Here is a 13,775-nt window from a genome sequence, read left to right on the forward strand (position 1 = left end):
GTGTAGCTCGGAGGTTTCAGGATACCCCAGGGTTCAATCCTCAGTACTGAAATAAAAAGGGGAAGGAAGGTGGCCTTGGAGAATGTCATGTTTGCAGCTGAGAAGGCACACAGCTGCTTTGCTTGCTGTTTTTCTGTGCTCAGGATGGAACCCAGGACCTCAGAGTGCCAGGCACACTCTACTGCTGAGGTGCACTCCAGCCCATGTAGCTACTTTAAACGAGTCATTGTGAGCTGAGCGTGCTGGGGCACACTTTTATTTTTATTTATTTTTTATTTTTTAACAGTACTGGGGTTGGAACCCAGGGGCATTCCATCTCCAAGCTATACCCAGCCCTATTTTTTATTAATAGGGCTCGAACCGTGATCCTCATGTCTCAGCTTCCCAAATGCTGGGATTACAAGCGTGCGCCACCACGCCCAGCTTGGGGCACATTTTTAATCCTAGTGCTTGGGAGGCTGAGACAGGAGGATTGCAGGTTCACTGCTAACCTCAGCTACTTAGTGAGGTCCTCCTCAATTTAGTGAGACTCTGTTTCAAAATAAAAGAATAAAGCTGGGCGGATCGCAGTTCGCAGTCAGCCTCAGCTATTTAGTGAGGTCCTTTGCAACTCAGTGAGACCCTTTTTATAAATAAAGAATAAAAAATAGGGATGGGGGCCGGGCTTGATGGCCCACACTCGTAATCCCCGCACTTGGGAGGCAGAGACAGGAGGATGATAGCCAGCCTCAGCTACTTAGCGAGGCTCTCAGCAACTTAGTGAGACCCTGTTTCCAAAGAAAGTATAAAAAGGTCTGGGAGTATAGCCCAGAGGTAGAAAAGCCTCTGGGGTTCTACCCCAGTACCACAAAAAGGTAAAAAAAATAGGGCTGGGAGTATAGCTTGGAGGTGGAATGCCCCTGGGTGTTCCATCCCCAGCATCACAAAAATTAATCAATCGATCAATCAGTCATCATGAATGGATCTGGAGTCTTAAACTGTGACGCCCCCACCCCCAGCCGTCGCGGGGAGAAGCCACAGAATCGGCCCCGCTCTTCCTCCAGCCCCGTCTTCTGAAATGACCCTGTCCAACACTCCTCTTCAGGCGTGGCCCTGGAGCACCTGTGATCTACCTGCTTTTATTTCTGGAAAAGGAAACCTAGGTACAGAGGGTTGGAGGTTGGGCTTCACCTCTTTCCTTCCAAAAATCCTCAAAAGATAAATAATAAAGAGATAAATGCTTTCGGATATGATGGCTTTATTTTGCGTTTTTATTGTGGTGTTATTTTTTTTTTTTAAATGCACACACCTTACAGGTCAGCTAGTCAAAGAGAAGCTTAAGAACACGAGCTCCCGCCTCCTCTAGCCCGGACTTACGCTGGGCACCCAGTCCGGTGGCCGCCGGGGGTGACGGGCCGCCGCAGGGGCTCGTCCGCACTCCACTGCACGCCGGCCAGCGCCTTCCGCCTCGACTTGCCAGTGTTGGTCATGATCTGGTGGGGAGAGAGGAGGAGACTGGACAGCAGCTCCCAGGGCTGCGGGCAGGACGCGCTGCAGCAATCAACGGACCTCCAGTGATAGGAGGCTTTGTAAATACATGAGGAAAGACCGTGTCATAGGTTAGTCAGGTAAAAAGCAGGGAAAGTGCTTTTAGTTTGGCTTATGCCAGTTAGCAGCATAATTGTTTTTGGTATTGGAAATTAAACCCAGGCATATGCTACCTCTAAACTACATCCCTAGCCCTGGTTTTGAAACAGGGTCTTGCTCAGTGGATGAGGGTCGTGCTTAGCTCCCGAGACTGGCCTCAAGCCTGTGATCCTCCTTCCTCGGCCTCCAAGTACCGAGATTACGGGTCTGTGCCATGCTGCCCAGCTAGCCCTGGACTTTTGAAAGTGAGAAGGAGAAAAAGACAGTTTTGATTTCATTAAAAAAATAACATCACGGGTGTTGTAGGCCAAAATTGAGCCAAGTGAGTGGGCAGAGAACAAACTGGGAAGGGATATTTGTGGCAAATTTAAGAGCCAAAAGGTTAACATTGTCTTTCCATAAGAAACTCCTACAAATTAGTAAGTAAAACACGAAATACCTGGGCAAAGAATTCACTCAGCCACGTCACCAAAGAGAAAGTATCACCGGCACACGGGAGAAACGCGATCAACTTTGCAAGTAATTAGAAAGGACAACCTGACAAGAGAAGCCTCTTCCTAATTATTATATGAACGGCAAAAAAAAAAAAAGGACCCCACTCACCACTTGGCAACAGGATTTATCGTTTTTTTTTGGTGGTACTAGGGGTGGAATCCAGAGGCTTTCTGCCTCCGGGCTACACTCCCAGACCTATTTTATACTTTATTTGGAAACAGGGTCTCACTAAGTTGCGGAGAGCCTCACTAAGTAGCTGAGGCTGGCTTCGAACCTGCGCCATCCTCCTGTCTCAGCCTCCCAAGCGCGGGGATGACAAGCGTGCGCCACCACGCCCGGCTTGCAACAGGATTTAAAACATGAGTGTCACTGGGATCTGAGACGACTCTTTTGGAAAGCAATTTGGCGTTTGATAGTATGAGTTGCGAACATGTTCATATCTTTTGGTATAAATTTTAGTGAAAGAATCTAACATATCAAGAATGTTACGTAAATAAGGTTGTTCATTGTAAAATTATTACAGCATAAAACTGGGACAACCCAGCCAATAATACGGAAATAGTTGAGCAAAATATGACATATTAATTTGATATTTACACTAAATTAGTGTAAATTTGGCAATTTACACTAAAAAAAAAAAGTTATAAAAATGTTCATTTAGCCGGGCATGGTGGTGCACATTTGTAATCCCAGTATTTGGGAAGCTGAGAAGGGAGGATCACAGGTTCTCGGCCAGCCTCAGCTAGTGAGGCCCTCCGTAACTTAGTAATGCGCTGTTTCAAAACAAAGAATAAAAAATAGGGCTGGGGCTGTAGCTCGGAGGTAGAATGCCCCTGGGTTCAGTCCTCAGCACCACAAAAAAACGTTCATTTAAAACATTAAATAGAGCCGGGCGTGGTGGCGCACGCTTGTAATCCCCGAGCTTGGGAGGCGGAGACAGGAGGATCGAGCAGGTTCGAAGCCAGCTGTTCTGGCTTAAGAGACCCTGTTTTCAAATAAAATATAAAATAGGTCTGGAGTGTAGCCCGGAGGTAGAAGGGTTCCATCCCCAGTACCACCAAAAAAGGTTCCATCCCTAGTACCACTAAAAAATAAATAAATAAATAAAACATTAAATAGAAATCAGATAATAAAAACATACATAAATAATACTTTTTTGTGGTAAAGTCAGAAGAAAGCTTGTTACCGAATCCACATCAACTTACTGGTTTAGCGCTTTTGCTATAAAAGACAGAGGACTCAGCACCAGGGGTGCTGGGTGAGGGGTGCAGAGGCCACACCTATGCTCACTTTCACCCTGTGAATCTATCACGATTTCAAAATAAAAAGCAAGCAAATATAAACGGTTTAAAAACTGGAATTACAGCTCTGCTGCCTTGGTTTTTGCTGGGAAGTTCCTGGGTTTTAGCTGGCACTCGAGGCAGGGAGAAGTCCACAGGCCAGCGCCCAGGGGCCCCTGGGTGTCACTGGGCTGGCTGCCAGCGGGGGAGTATCTGGGCAGGGCCAGGCTGCCCTGATCAGGAGCGGGTAGACCAGAGTGTAAGAGAGAAGGCGGAGGCCGCCAGTCCCAGGGAAAACGGTCTAAGCTCTGCAGAGGCCTCGGGCAGCGCCTCTCCTCGCCACCCTGACCTCCTGGGAGGTGGTGTCGCAAGGCCTGGTACCCCGAGCTGCTCTGGCCGACTCTCCTCCACCATGCTGCCATCCTGGCCCCGAGAGTCACATCTACATGGCTGCCATCTGTCCTCGCCACAGCTGCTCCTTAAGCCCAGCTCTCGGTGGCCTCTCGGGGCCCCGCGGCTCCTCCTTTGCCCTCCTCTGAGCTGGTGGGAATCCTGGGCTTTCCACGGAGCTCAGTGAAGAGGGTGAGGAGGGAAATCTCAGGAGAAAAGGACCGCAGCAGGAGGTTGCCCTCTGCTCCCCACTGCACCCAGGTGGCCCCAGCCAACACACCAACACATCGCTCAGACTCGCCAGCCCTCCGAGGGTGGAAGACTGCCCATCCCTTAAAAGCACAGAGGCCTGGGGAACGGCTGGCTGGGTGGTATTCTTCCTCCCCAGTGCGTGGTCGGATTCCTGCAGACAGGCCCTCGGCGATGGGTCCTGTGTGCCAGGCCCGGAGGTGCACCCTGAGCCTCAGAGCACCTGCTGGGTTCTCAGCTGCAAAGGCTTCTGGGCTGGGGCATCCTGTGCGCAGACTGGACTCTGGAGCCCTGCCCGGGGGCTGTCTAGGTCTCCCCCACTGTCCCTCAGGTGCTGCTCCCTTCTGCGTTGCAGGTGGAGATCGTTTGAAAGAAGGTTCCAAGAGCCAAACATGGTGGCGCATGCTCATGACCCTAGTATTCGGGAGGCTGAGACCGGAGGATCGCGGTTCAAGGACCGCTTCAGCTACTACTTAGTGAGGCCCTTTGCAACTCAGTGAGACCCTGTTTCAAAATAAAGAATAAAAAATAGAGTCTGTGAATCACTTAATTTATGACATGTCATAAGGGGAGCGTGAGATTTTTGGAAGACACACAGGTACACTCTGAATCCTTCTATACACAGACAATCAAGAGACAGTGTCTAGTCAACATTTGTTTTATTTATTTATTTATTTATTTATTTATTTATTTATTTATTTTGCAGGTCTGAGGATGGAACCCAGAGGCATTCTACCTCCAAGCTATGCCCCTGCCCTGTTTTTTATTCTTTATTTTGGAACAGGGTCTCACTGAGTTGCAGAGGCTGTCCTCGAATCACGATCCTCCTGTCTCAGCCTCCCGAATGCTGGGATTACAAGCGTGCGCCCCAACACCTGGCTCACTCTCTCCGTTCTGACTGATGACTTTGATTCTGTTGGCACAGCCACGTTTCTACTAAAAAATGTTCACTTTCCTTGGGTGCAGTGGTTTATGACTGAGATCTCAGCTACAGGGGAGACTGAGGCAGAAGGATTCTACATTTAAGGCCGGTTTGGGGAACTCAGTGAAACTCTAGCTCAAAACAAGACAAAAGGCCAGAGATGTGGTTAGGGCGGAGCGTCCCAGGTTCAAACCCCGACTGGCCGGGCGTGGAGGCGCACGCTGCCATCCCCGCGCCTGGGAGCTGAGACGGGAGGATCGCGCAGGTTCGAAGCCAGCCTCAGCTACTTAGTGAGACCCTGTTTCCAAATAAAGTATAAAATAGGGCTGGGGGTATAGGTCAGAGGTAGAAAGACCCTGGGTTTCACTCCCAGTACCACAAACAAACAAAAAAAAGTAAAACAAAACAAACAAAAAACCCACTTTCTCAGCCTCCCCTGCAGTGGGGCTCTGTGATCACCGTGAGCAGCAGAAGTAAGTGCTGGGCAGCCGACTGAGCTGGGCGCACCGCCGCGGGCAGGCTGGCTGGCTGGCACATTTGGCCTTCCTCCTGACTTTATCATGGATCTGTGCCAGGAACTTTATCAGTCATTTTATAACCAGGAGGCAACAAGTCTGTGGGCGAAGGCGTGGAGGCAGAATTACCAAGGAGCTAATGAAACTTAGGTTTCAGAGGCTTGGGAGGGGCCGTGGCAATGTCCTATGATTTTGTAAGATTTCAAAATGGAGAATATTTTACTTGCAATCACTCGTGTGTGTGTGTGTGTGTGTGTGTGTGTGTGTGTGTGTGTGTGTGTGTTCCTGGGGAGGGAACCCAGGGGCCTTCTACCTCTGGGCTATACTCCCAGACCTATTTTATTTTATTTTATTTATTTATTTTTTTGGTGGTACTGGAGGTGGAACCCAGGGACTTTCTACCTCTGGGCTACACTCCCAGACCTATTTTATATTTTATTTGGAAACAGGGTCTCACTGAGTTGCTGAGAGCCTCACTAAGTAGCTGAGGCTGGCTTCAAACCCGTGCGATCCTCCTGTCTCAGCCTCCCAAGCGCTGGGATTACAAGCGTGTGCCACCACACCTGGCTCCCAGACCTATTTTATATTTTATTTGGAAACAGGGTTTCTTAAGCCAGCCTCACCTGGCTTTCAACCTACTTGATCCTCCTGTCTCTGCCTTCCAAGCGCCAGGTTTACAAGTGTGCGCCACCACGCTCGGCCTCTATTTTATTTTTTATCTGGTCACAAGGTCTCCCTAAGTTGCTGAAAGCCTCACTGAATTGTCTAGAGCTTCAAATGAATTGCAGAGGCTATTTTTTTCTTTTCTTTTCTTTTTTTTAATACTGGGGATGGAACACAGGGGCATTCTACCTCTGAGCTACACCCCCGGCCCTATTTTTATTCTTTATTTGCAAACAGGGTCTCACTGAGTTGCAAAGGGCCTCACTAAGTAGCTAAGGCTGTCTGCAAACCGTGATCCTCCTGTCTCAGCCTCCCAAATGCTGGAATTACGAGAGTGTGCCACCACGCCCGGCTCAGAGGCTGGTTTTGAATCTGTGAACCACTGGTTTCAGCCTCATAAGTACTGGGATTATGAAGGTATCTTGCCCTTTTCTTCCCCAAAACAAGAGATAAGAAACTCCCTTGTGAAAGACGGCCTCCTAAGCATTCTTTGATAGGAAATTACAGTCCAGCGAGCTCTATACAAACACAGCTTGCTAATGTATTTCTCATCTCTTTTCAGCAGAAAATACTGCAAATCTGTCATATATTTAGACAAAACATTGACATTTTTATGTCCGCTTGTAAATATAAACATTGCATTTATGTATTTGTTTATTTATTTATTTATTGTGGTACTGGGAATGGAGCCCAGCCAGCCCTATTTTTTATTCTTTATCTTGAAACAGGGTCTCACTGAGTTGCAAAGAGCCTCACTTAGTAGCTGAGGCTGTTTGGGATCTGCGATCCTCTGTCCTCAGCCTCCCGAATGCTGGGATTGCAAGTGCGCACCGCCACGCCCGGCTAACACTGCATTTTAAAGTTCATGCTTGTAAATACATTGTCACATACAGAAATGATCAGAGGGCACAAAACAAAAAAATATATAGGAAGAAAAAACATGAGGCGTGCCAATTAGTTGCTTAATACAAATGGTAGTTTTCTGGATTTGATGACATTTGTGATAGCTGTCATTTTAAAAATTTGAATTCAAGCCGGGCGTGATGGCGCACGCTTGTAATCCCAATTTTTGCGGTACTGGGGATAGAACCCAGGGGTGTTCTACCTCCAAGCTATACCCCAGCCCTATTTTTTATTCTTAATTTTGAGACAGGTTCTCACTGAGTTGCAAAGGGCCTCACTAGGTAGCCTAGGCTATCGAGAACCAGTATCCTCCTGTCCCTGCCTCCCAAATGCTGGGATTACAATCTTGCGCCACCACGCCCGGCTCCCAGCTTTCTTTTTTAGCTGAACTGATAAGATAGGACTTTCCACCTAACTGATAAGGAAGGGATAACAGAGATATCAGGAACTGTCTCTGCTGCCACAGAATTAAGTTTGCTCTTTAAGTTTCTGTTTCCTTTTGACTTTTCAGGGATGAACACGCATTTCTTTTGTAATTAAAGAACAGAGAATGCTGAACAGAAAAAGGAAAGTTTTCGGAACATTTTGTGGTAGGACATTTCCCCAGCTTGCTGGGCTGTGCTTCACACGTGAGAATGTGAACCCTGAGTTGGTTCCAGTGAGTGCCCTAACAGTAGTGGGCCTTGCGTCTAAGCAGCCAGTCACACAGCAGGAATATCAGATTGTCCCAGAGGGGGGACTCTTGAAATACAAGACAAAACTAAGCCGGGCATAGTGGCACATGCTTGTAATCCCAGCAATTGGGAGGCTGAGACTGGAGGGTCGCAATTCGAGGCCAGCCTCAGCTACTTAGTGAGGCCTTTTGCAACTCAGTGAGACCCTATTTCAAAATAAAGAATAAAAAATAGGGCAGAGGTGTGGCTTGGAGGTAGAATGCCCCTGGGTTCCATCCCCAGACCCGTGAAAAACAAAACGAAACAACAAGACAAAACTAAACTAAAATTAACAGCTGGAAACTGGAGACCTTTCCTCTCCTTGGGCGTTGGGTAGGTTTGCGCGAAGGTGAGCAGGAGGCCAGGAGATCCCAGGGTCTCCCCAGAAGTTTCACTGAGTGAAACTCCGTGAGTATCCGACTTCTGTCCAAGAGGGCAGGGGTCCGAGGCTGAGGAGCCCCGAGGGGAACAGTCATGGCAGGCTTTGGGGCCACAGACTGCGGTTCCCTGGGACGGGGGCGCGAGCGCACACGCACTGGTGCGGCAGGGGGCTGCAAGGGCAGCTGCCTGCACCTGGGTCCTCATGGACGGGGGAGAAGGCGGGGAAGGGAGCACCAGCCTTCGCCCAGGCTCACCCGCTCCCCGCTGCGAACCCAGATGCCTCCGCGCCTGGACCTGCAGCCTGAGGAGGCCCCAGCTCAGCACAGGTGGGCACAGAGCTCTGGGCAAGCCACTCCTCAGCCCGTCTCCTCACCTATAAAAGGCAGGCCCTAGCAGAACGCCCGCTGAGTTGTTGGGAGGAAATCAGATCAGATGTGTGGAGTTGCTGGCCCAGGGCCGGCTGGGACAGAGTGAAATTCACGCCACACACACCTATTAGTCGCCTATTAGTTGTTTAAGGGGCTGTGGTGTCGCTTGGTGGTAGAGCGCTTGCCGAGCAAGCGTGAGGCCCTGGGTCTGACCCCAGCAACGCCAAAACAGAACAAAGGTAACTGTAAATAAAAGCAAAAGCCAGGTGTGGCTACAATTCCAGCACCTGGGCAGCTGAGAGGAGGAACGCAAGTTCAGGGCCAGGCTCAGCAACTTAGCAAGACCCTGTTTCCGCTTTGCAACTCAGTGAGACTCTGCTTCAAAATAAGTAATAAAAATGTATAGAACGTGTGTGTGTGTGTGTGTGTGTGTGTGTGTGTGTGTGTGTGTGGCTTGGAGGTAGACCACCCTTGGGTTCAATCCCTAGCACCAAAAAGAAAGGAAAAGATAAAGAAAAGCGAAAGTCAGGTGTGGTGGGACATGCCTGTCATCCCAGGACTTGAGAGGCTAGAATAAGACCCGGTTTCAAAAAAAAAAATGGAGCTGGAGATGTAGCTCGGGGGTAGAATGTTCTTGGATTCAATCCCCAATACCACCAAAATAAATAAGTAAATAAATAAATAGATAAGTAAATAAATAAAACAAAAGCAGAAAGCTGGATCTATGAGTGTGTTTTACTATGTCTCTGTAAGCCAGGTGATCCACTATTTCCTTTTTGTTTTTCAGGGCTGGTGATGAAACCTTGGGTCTCACACACGCCAGGCAGGCCCTCTACTATGGCGCTACATCCCCAGCCCGATGAGCTGTTCTGATCAGGGGAGTCTTTGTAGGAAGAGTTAAATGACTATTCAGCACAGTGTGGCAGATACTTAAAAATTCACACGTGTTCCAGGTAGGAGACGCAGGGATGAATGACGGGTCCTGAGTGACTGCCGCTTTCCCAGCATTGTGGCCGGCAGCGCATGGGTGTGACCACCGTGGAGAGTGCTGGGGTCTCTGGTCTTGGGCTGGGTGTGGGGGTCTCCAGAGCGCAGGTGGCCCTGCACCGCAGGGGGTGTCCTCTGGGCCAGGATCCCGGGACGCGCCCATCCCTGACCTCCCTGGTGGGCTGTCTAGGTGGCTACCCGCCAAGCTAGTGGTTGGTGTTTAAATCACTGCTGCGCACAGTAACAATTCCTGGGATGCCTGGGGCTGCGGTCAGTCGGAGGTGTGGGCGGGCCTAGATTATTTTTAACCCACAGTCCATTGTCTGGGACCTGCTCTGGCTCCACGATACCCGCCCATCCCTAACCACTCCAGCTGCTGTCTCCACCTCTCTGCGAGAGCCATCTTATCTGTTTTGTGTCCCCTTTCGTAAACTTCTTGAGAGTAACAGCTGCCTTCAACATCAAAGTCTCAAACTCAAAGGTAACAACTGTCTCAGACTTTGGCAGGCTGCTGTCAGGGAGATGGTTCAAGAAAAACTTTTTGAATATCATTTTCTGATGGAGTGTTTCAAAATGCCAACCTCTTCAGATTCATTTTGGAAAATCTGCAGGGCGCCTGGTAGCTCAGGATGAGAAGCCTGAGTCGGGCTTCTCAGGCCCTGGTCCCCATGAAACGTCTTCTGTCTTGCTCGGGCTCCCTCATTGAGAGGCGACTTTAAGCCCTTTCCTGTACCTCCAGAGCAAACAGCAAGGTGAGACCCATCTTTTGAGCCTCCCGACTTAGCACAGCTCGGTGAGGCTGGCAGTTTCCTATCACAGCCCGGTAGCCAGGGCAGCTGAGGTGCCCGATGAAGAACGGGTGCGCTGGGAAGGCCCACTGTCCTCAGGGGCCACTGCTCCCACGGGGCTTCCTAAAAAAACGGAAAGATATCCCCACGAGGAGATGCCAAGGTGACCTGGTGTGGTGGGCTGGACAGTGGCCTCCCAAAGTCCCTGATCCTGGAACGTGACTTTGTCTGGAAAAAAGTCTTGCCAGCTGGGCATGCTGGTGTATGCCTGTAATCCCAGTACTTGGAAGGCTGAGACCAGAGGATCGCAGGTTCAAGGCCAGCCTCAGCAATTTAGGGAGACCCTGTTTCAAAATAAAATAAGTCTTGGGGTATAACTAAGAGGTAGAATGACCCTGGGCTCAACTCCCAGTACCCCCACAGCCCACACACGCCAAAGAAAGAAAGGAAAAGAGTCTTTGCAGATGTGATCAAGGGTCCTTGAGATCCGAGGTCTTCCTGGACTCCCCAGGTGGGCCCCAAGTCCAATGACAAGTGTCTACAAGAGACAGAGGAGAAAACAGAGGGAAGAGGAGAAGGCCAGGGAAGACGAAGGCCACGACTGGAGTGACGCAGCCACAGCCACGGCTGTCTGGGCCCCAGCAGCTCGGGGAGCCGAGGAAGGTCCTCCGGAGCCCGGGAGCCGGCCCTGCCCAGACGGGCTTGGGATTTCTGTCCTCCCAAGCTGCGAGAGCACACTGCTGTTTAAGCCAGCACTTACTGGCACTTTGTTACTGCAGCCATGGGAGACGAGCGCACTCTGTCTTCACATCCAAATAATAAATTCTTCCTGTACTTCATTCTTTTGGTGTGTGTGGTACAGGGATGGAACCCAGGGGCATTCAACCTCCAAGCTATAACCCCAGTCCTTTTTTTTTTTTAATTTCAAACAGGGCCTCACTAAGTTATGGAAGGCCAAGTTGCTGAGGCTGGCCTGGAACCTGTAATTTCCTCGTCTCAGCCCCCAAGTGCTGGGATGACGGCATGCACCACCACGCCCGACTCCGTACATTCCACTCCTCACATCTCCACCCAGTGGTAACTGGTACCAATGAGATAAGCAAGCACGCGTGGAGACTCTTGTCTGCTGGATTCCAAACATTTCCTTTTGGGAAAAGGAAAGTACACAGATATTAAGGAGATTCAGAACTGCACGTCAAGCCTGGTGTGGTGGCGTACGCCTGTAATCTCAGTGACTCGGGAGGCCGAGGCAGGAGGATCACAAGCTGGAGACCAGCATGGGCGACTTAGACTCCTCTCAAAATAAAAAATAAAAAGGAGTCAGGTGTGGTGGCACATGCCTGGAATTCCAGTAGTTGGGAGGCGAAGACAAGAGATCCGGATTCGTGGCCAGCCTCAGCTACTTAGTGAGGCCCTAACTTAGTGAAACCCTGTTTCAAAATAAAGAATAAAAGAAGCTTCTTTTAGCCAGGCGTGGTGGCGCACGCCTGTAATCCCCGCGCTTGGGAGGCAGAGACAGGAGGATCGTGCAGGTTCGAAGCCAGCCGCGTGCGCTGGCTTAGGAGACCCTGTTTCCAAATAAAAATGTAAAAATAGGTCTGGGAGTGTAGCCCGGAGGTAGAAGGGCTTCCAGTAACCCCAGTACCACCACCAAAAAAAAAAAAAAAAAAAAAGAAGCTTCTTTTAATGGCAGTGGCATCTGTCCCTGTGTGCTCAGCGGCCGCCACAGGCTTTGGTCTAGACTGGTCTGTTTCTAGCAATTTCGGTTCTTACCCGCCACCATCCCACCTGTGCATCCGTGTGCTCCTGATCAAGGCTTCCTGAGGCACCCGAGGGCCCAGCGCCCGTCAGCTCCTGCACGAAGGGCAGCTCCCTCCTGACTGAATCCGTCCGTTTACTATCCCTCTGTCCCTCCTTGCTTCCACTTGGCGCTGGGGACCGAGCTCAGGGCCTCATGCAGGCTACATGCATGTTCTACCCTGGGCCGCACCCGCTTCGGTGGCAGGTTGAAGGCCAGTGGCTCCCGGGGCTGGCTGGGCATCGAGGCACCAGGAGCCCTCAGGGCTCAGCCTCTGCCCCGTGACAGACGGTGCCAACCCTGGCTGACCGCTGGACCCACCCGGAAGCACTGCAGTTGACTCCACTTTGGTTTCCCTGCGGGCCCCTCTGACCACTTGCTTTCTGTCCTTCTTGGCCCCTCTTCCTCTTCCGAGCCTGAGGTGCTGCGAGCCCTCTTCCCCTGGCTCCAGGCACCACCTCTGTGCCGAGGCTCCCCGGGGACCGGCAGTGGAAGTGGAAAGGCCGGCCGGCCGGCGATGTTCATGACTGTGGGGTCATGCCTTCGAGTGCCGGGAGGGCTCCTGGCATGCGCCCTTTGCCTTCTCCCGATCCCTTCTCTGTGGCCTACCTGTGACAGGTCTCTAGGGCCACGGGTGTCTCAGGGCCACCGACGGCAGCTGGTACCATAGACGTTTTCACCAACTCCGTAGGGTCCGTGCCTTTGGAAGCACCTGCGCCCTACGTGGCACTTACCCCTAAGTACTCCGTGGTCAGCAGCTTCTCACCAGAGAGCTCTCCGAGCTGGGGCTGGATCAGCTCGTCCTTGTCCAGGTCGGCCTCCATGGTGTCGTGGTCCTCCTGTGTGAGAGAGCCGGGGTCAGCACCGGAGGCATGGAGTCACACCAGTGAGGTGCGAAGGCCTCGGCCCCACACGGCAACGTGTGGGTTTGTGATTCACAGGGACGTGGGGCACCTGCCCCCATTCACACCCTCCCTGGGAAGGCGAGGAGACCAACAACCCCTGGGAGCATGCCACGGCACGGGTGGGAAGAGGCCAGTGAGGCGCCAAACAGTCCCCCAGGACGTCCTGTGAGGTCAAGGCACCAGGTCAACGGCCGGCTCAGCCTGCCGACAGCTAACTGTTGAGCGCTTCACCCTGCACAGGCCTCGTGGGGACTGTGCGCTATGGTGGGCCTCCCTGCGCACGGGCCTCCCCACGCACGGGCCTCGTGGGGACTCCGCGCTGTCTGTGGTGGGCCTTCCCCTGCACAGGCCTCGTGGGGACTGCGCGCTATGGTGGGCCTCCCCACACACGGGCCTCGTGGGGACTGTGCGCTATGGTGGGCCTCCCTGCGCACGGGCCTCCCCATGCACGGGCCTCGTGGGGACTCCACGCTATCTGTGGTGGGCCTCCCCCTGCACGGGCCTCGTGGGGACTCCGCGCTGTCTGTGGTGGGCCTTCCCCTGCACAGGCCTCGTGGGGACTGCACGCTATGGTGGGCCTCCCCACACACGGGCCTTGTGGGGACTGCGCGCTATGGTGGGCCTCCCCGCGCACAGGCCTCCCCACACACGGGCCTCGTGGGGACTGTGTGCTATGGTGGGCCTCCCCACACACGGGCCTCGTGGGGACTGTGCGCTATGGTGGGCCTCCCCACACACGGGCCTCGTGGGGACTGTGCGCTATGGTGGGCCTCCCCGCACACGGGCCTCGTG

The 13,775-nt window shown here is 52.0% G+C and overlaps 1 protein-coding gene across 3 annotated transcripts in view; it reads right to left on the reverse strand.

Moving 5' to 3' along the window:
* Positions 1–1,275: 1,275 nt before the first annotated feature.
* Positions 1,276–13,775, reverse strand: part of ARMC9 (armadillo repeat containing 9) — a gene marked incomplete at its 5' end in the record, with an annotated part of 119,861 nt that continues 107,361 nt past the window's right edge. For 2 of the 3 annotated variants that reach the window (XM_080689895.1, XM_080689894.1), the window contains 2 exons: positions 1,276–1,472; positions 12,813–12,917. In XM_080689895.1, the coding sequence (XP_080546021.1) occupies positions 1,353–1,472; positions 12,813–12,917 (225 nt within the window). In that variant the 3' untranslated portion in view covers positions 1,276–1,352. The remainder of the gene's footprint in view (positions 1,473–12,812; positions 12,918–13,775) is intronic. The other variant, XM_080689896.1, reaches the window with a different exon arrangement.

The sequence above is a fragment of the Muscardinus avellanarius genome, assembly GCF_963383645.1.
Source record: "Muscardinus avellanarius genome assembly, chromosome: 2".
Classification (NCBI taxonomy): domain Eukaryota; kingdom Metazoa; phylum Chordata; class Mammalia; order Rodentia; family Gliridae; genus Muscardinus; species Muscardinus avellanarius.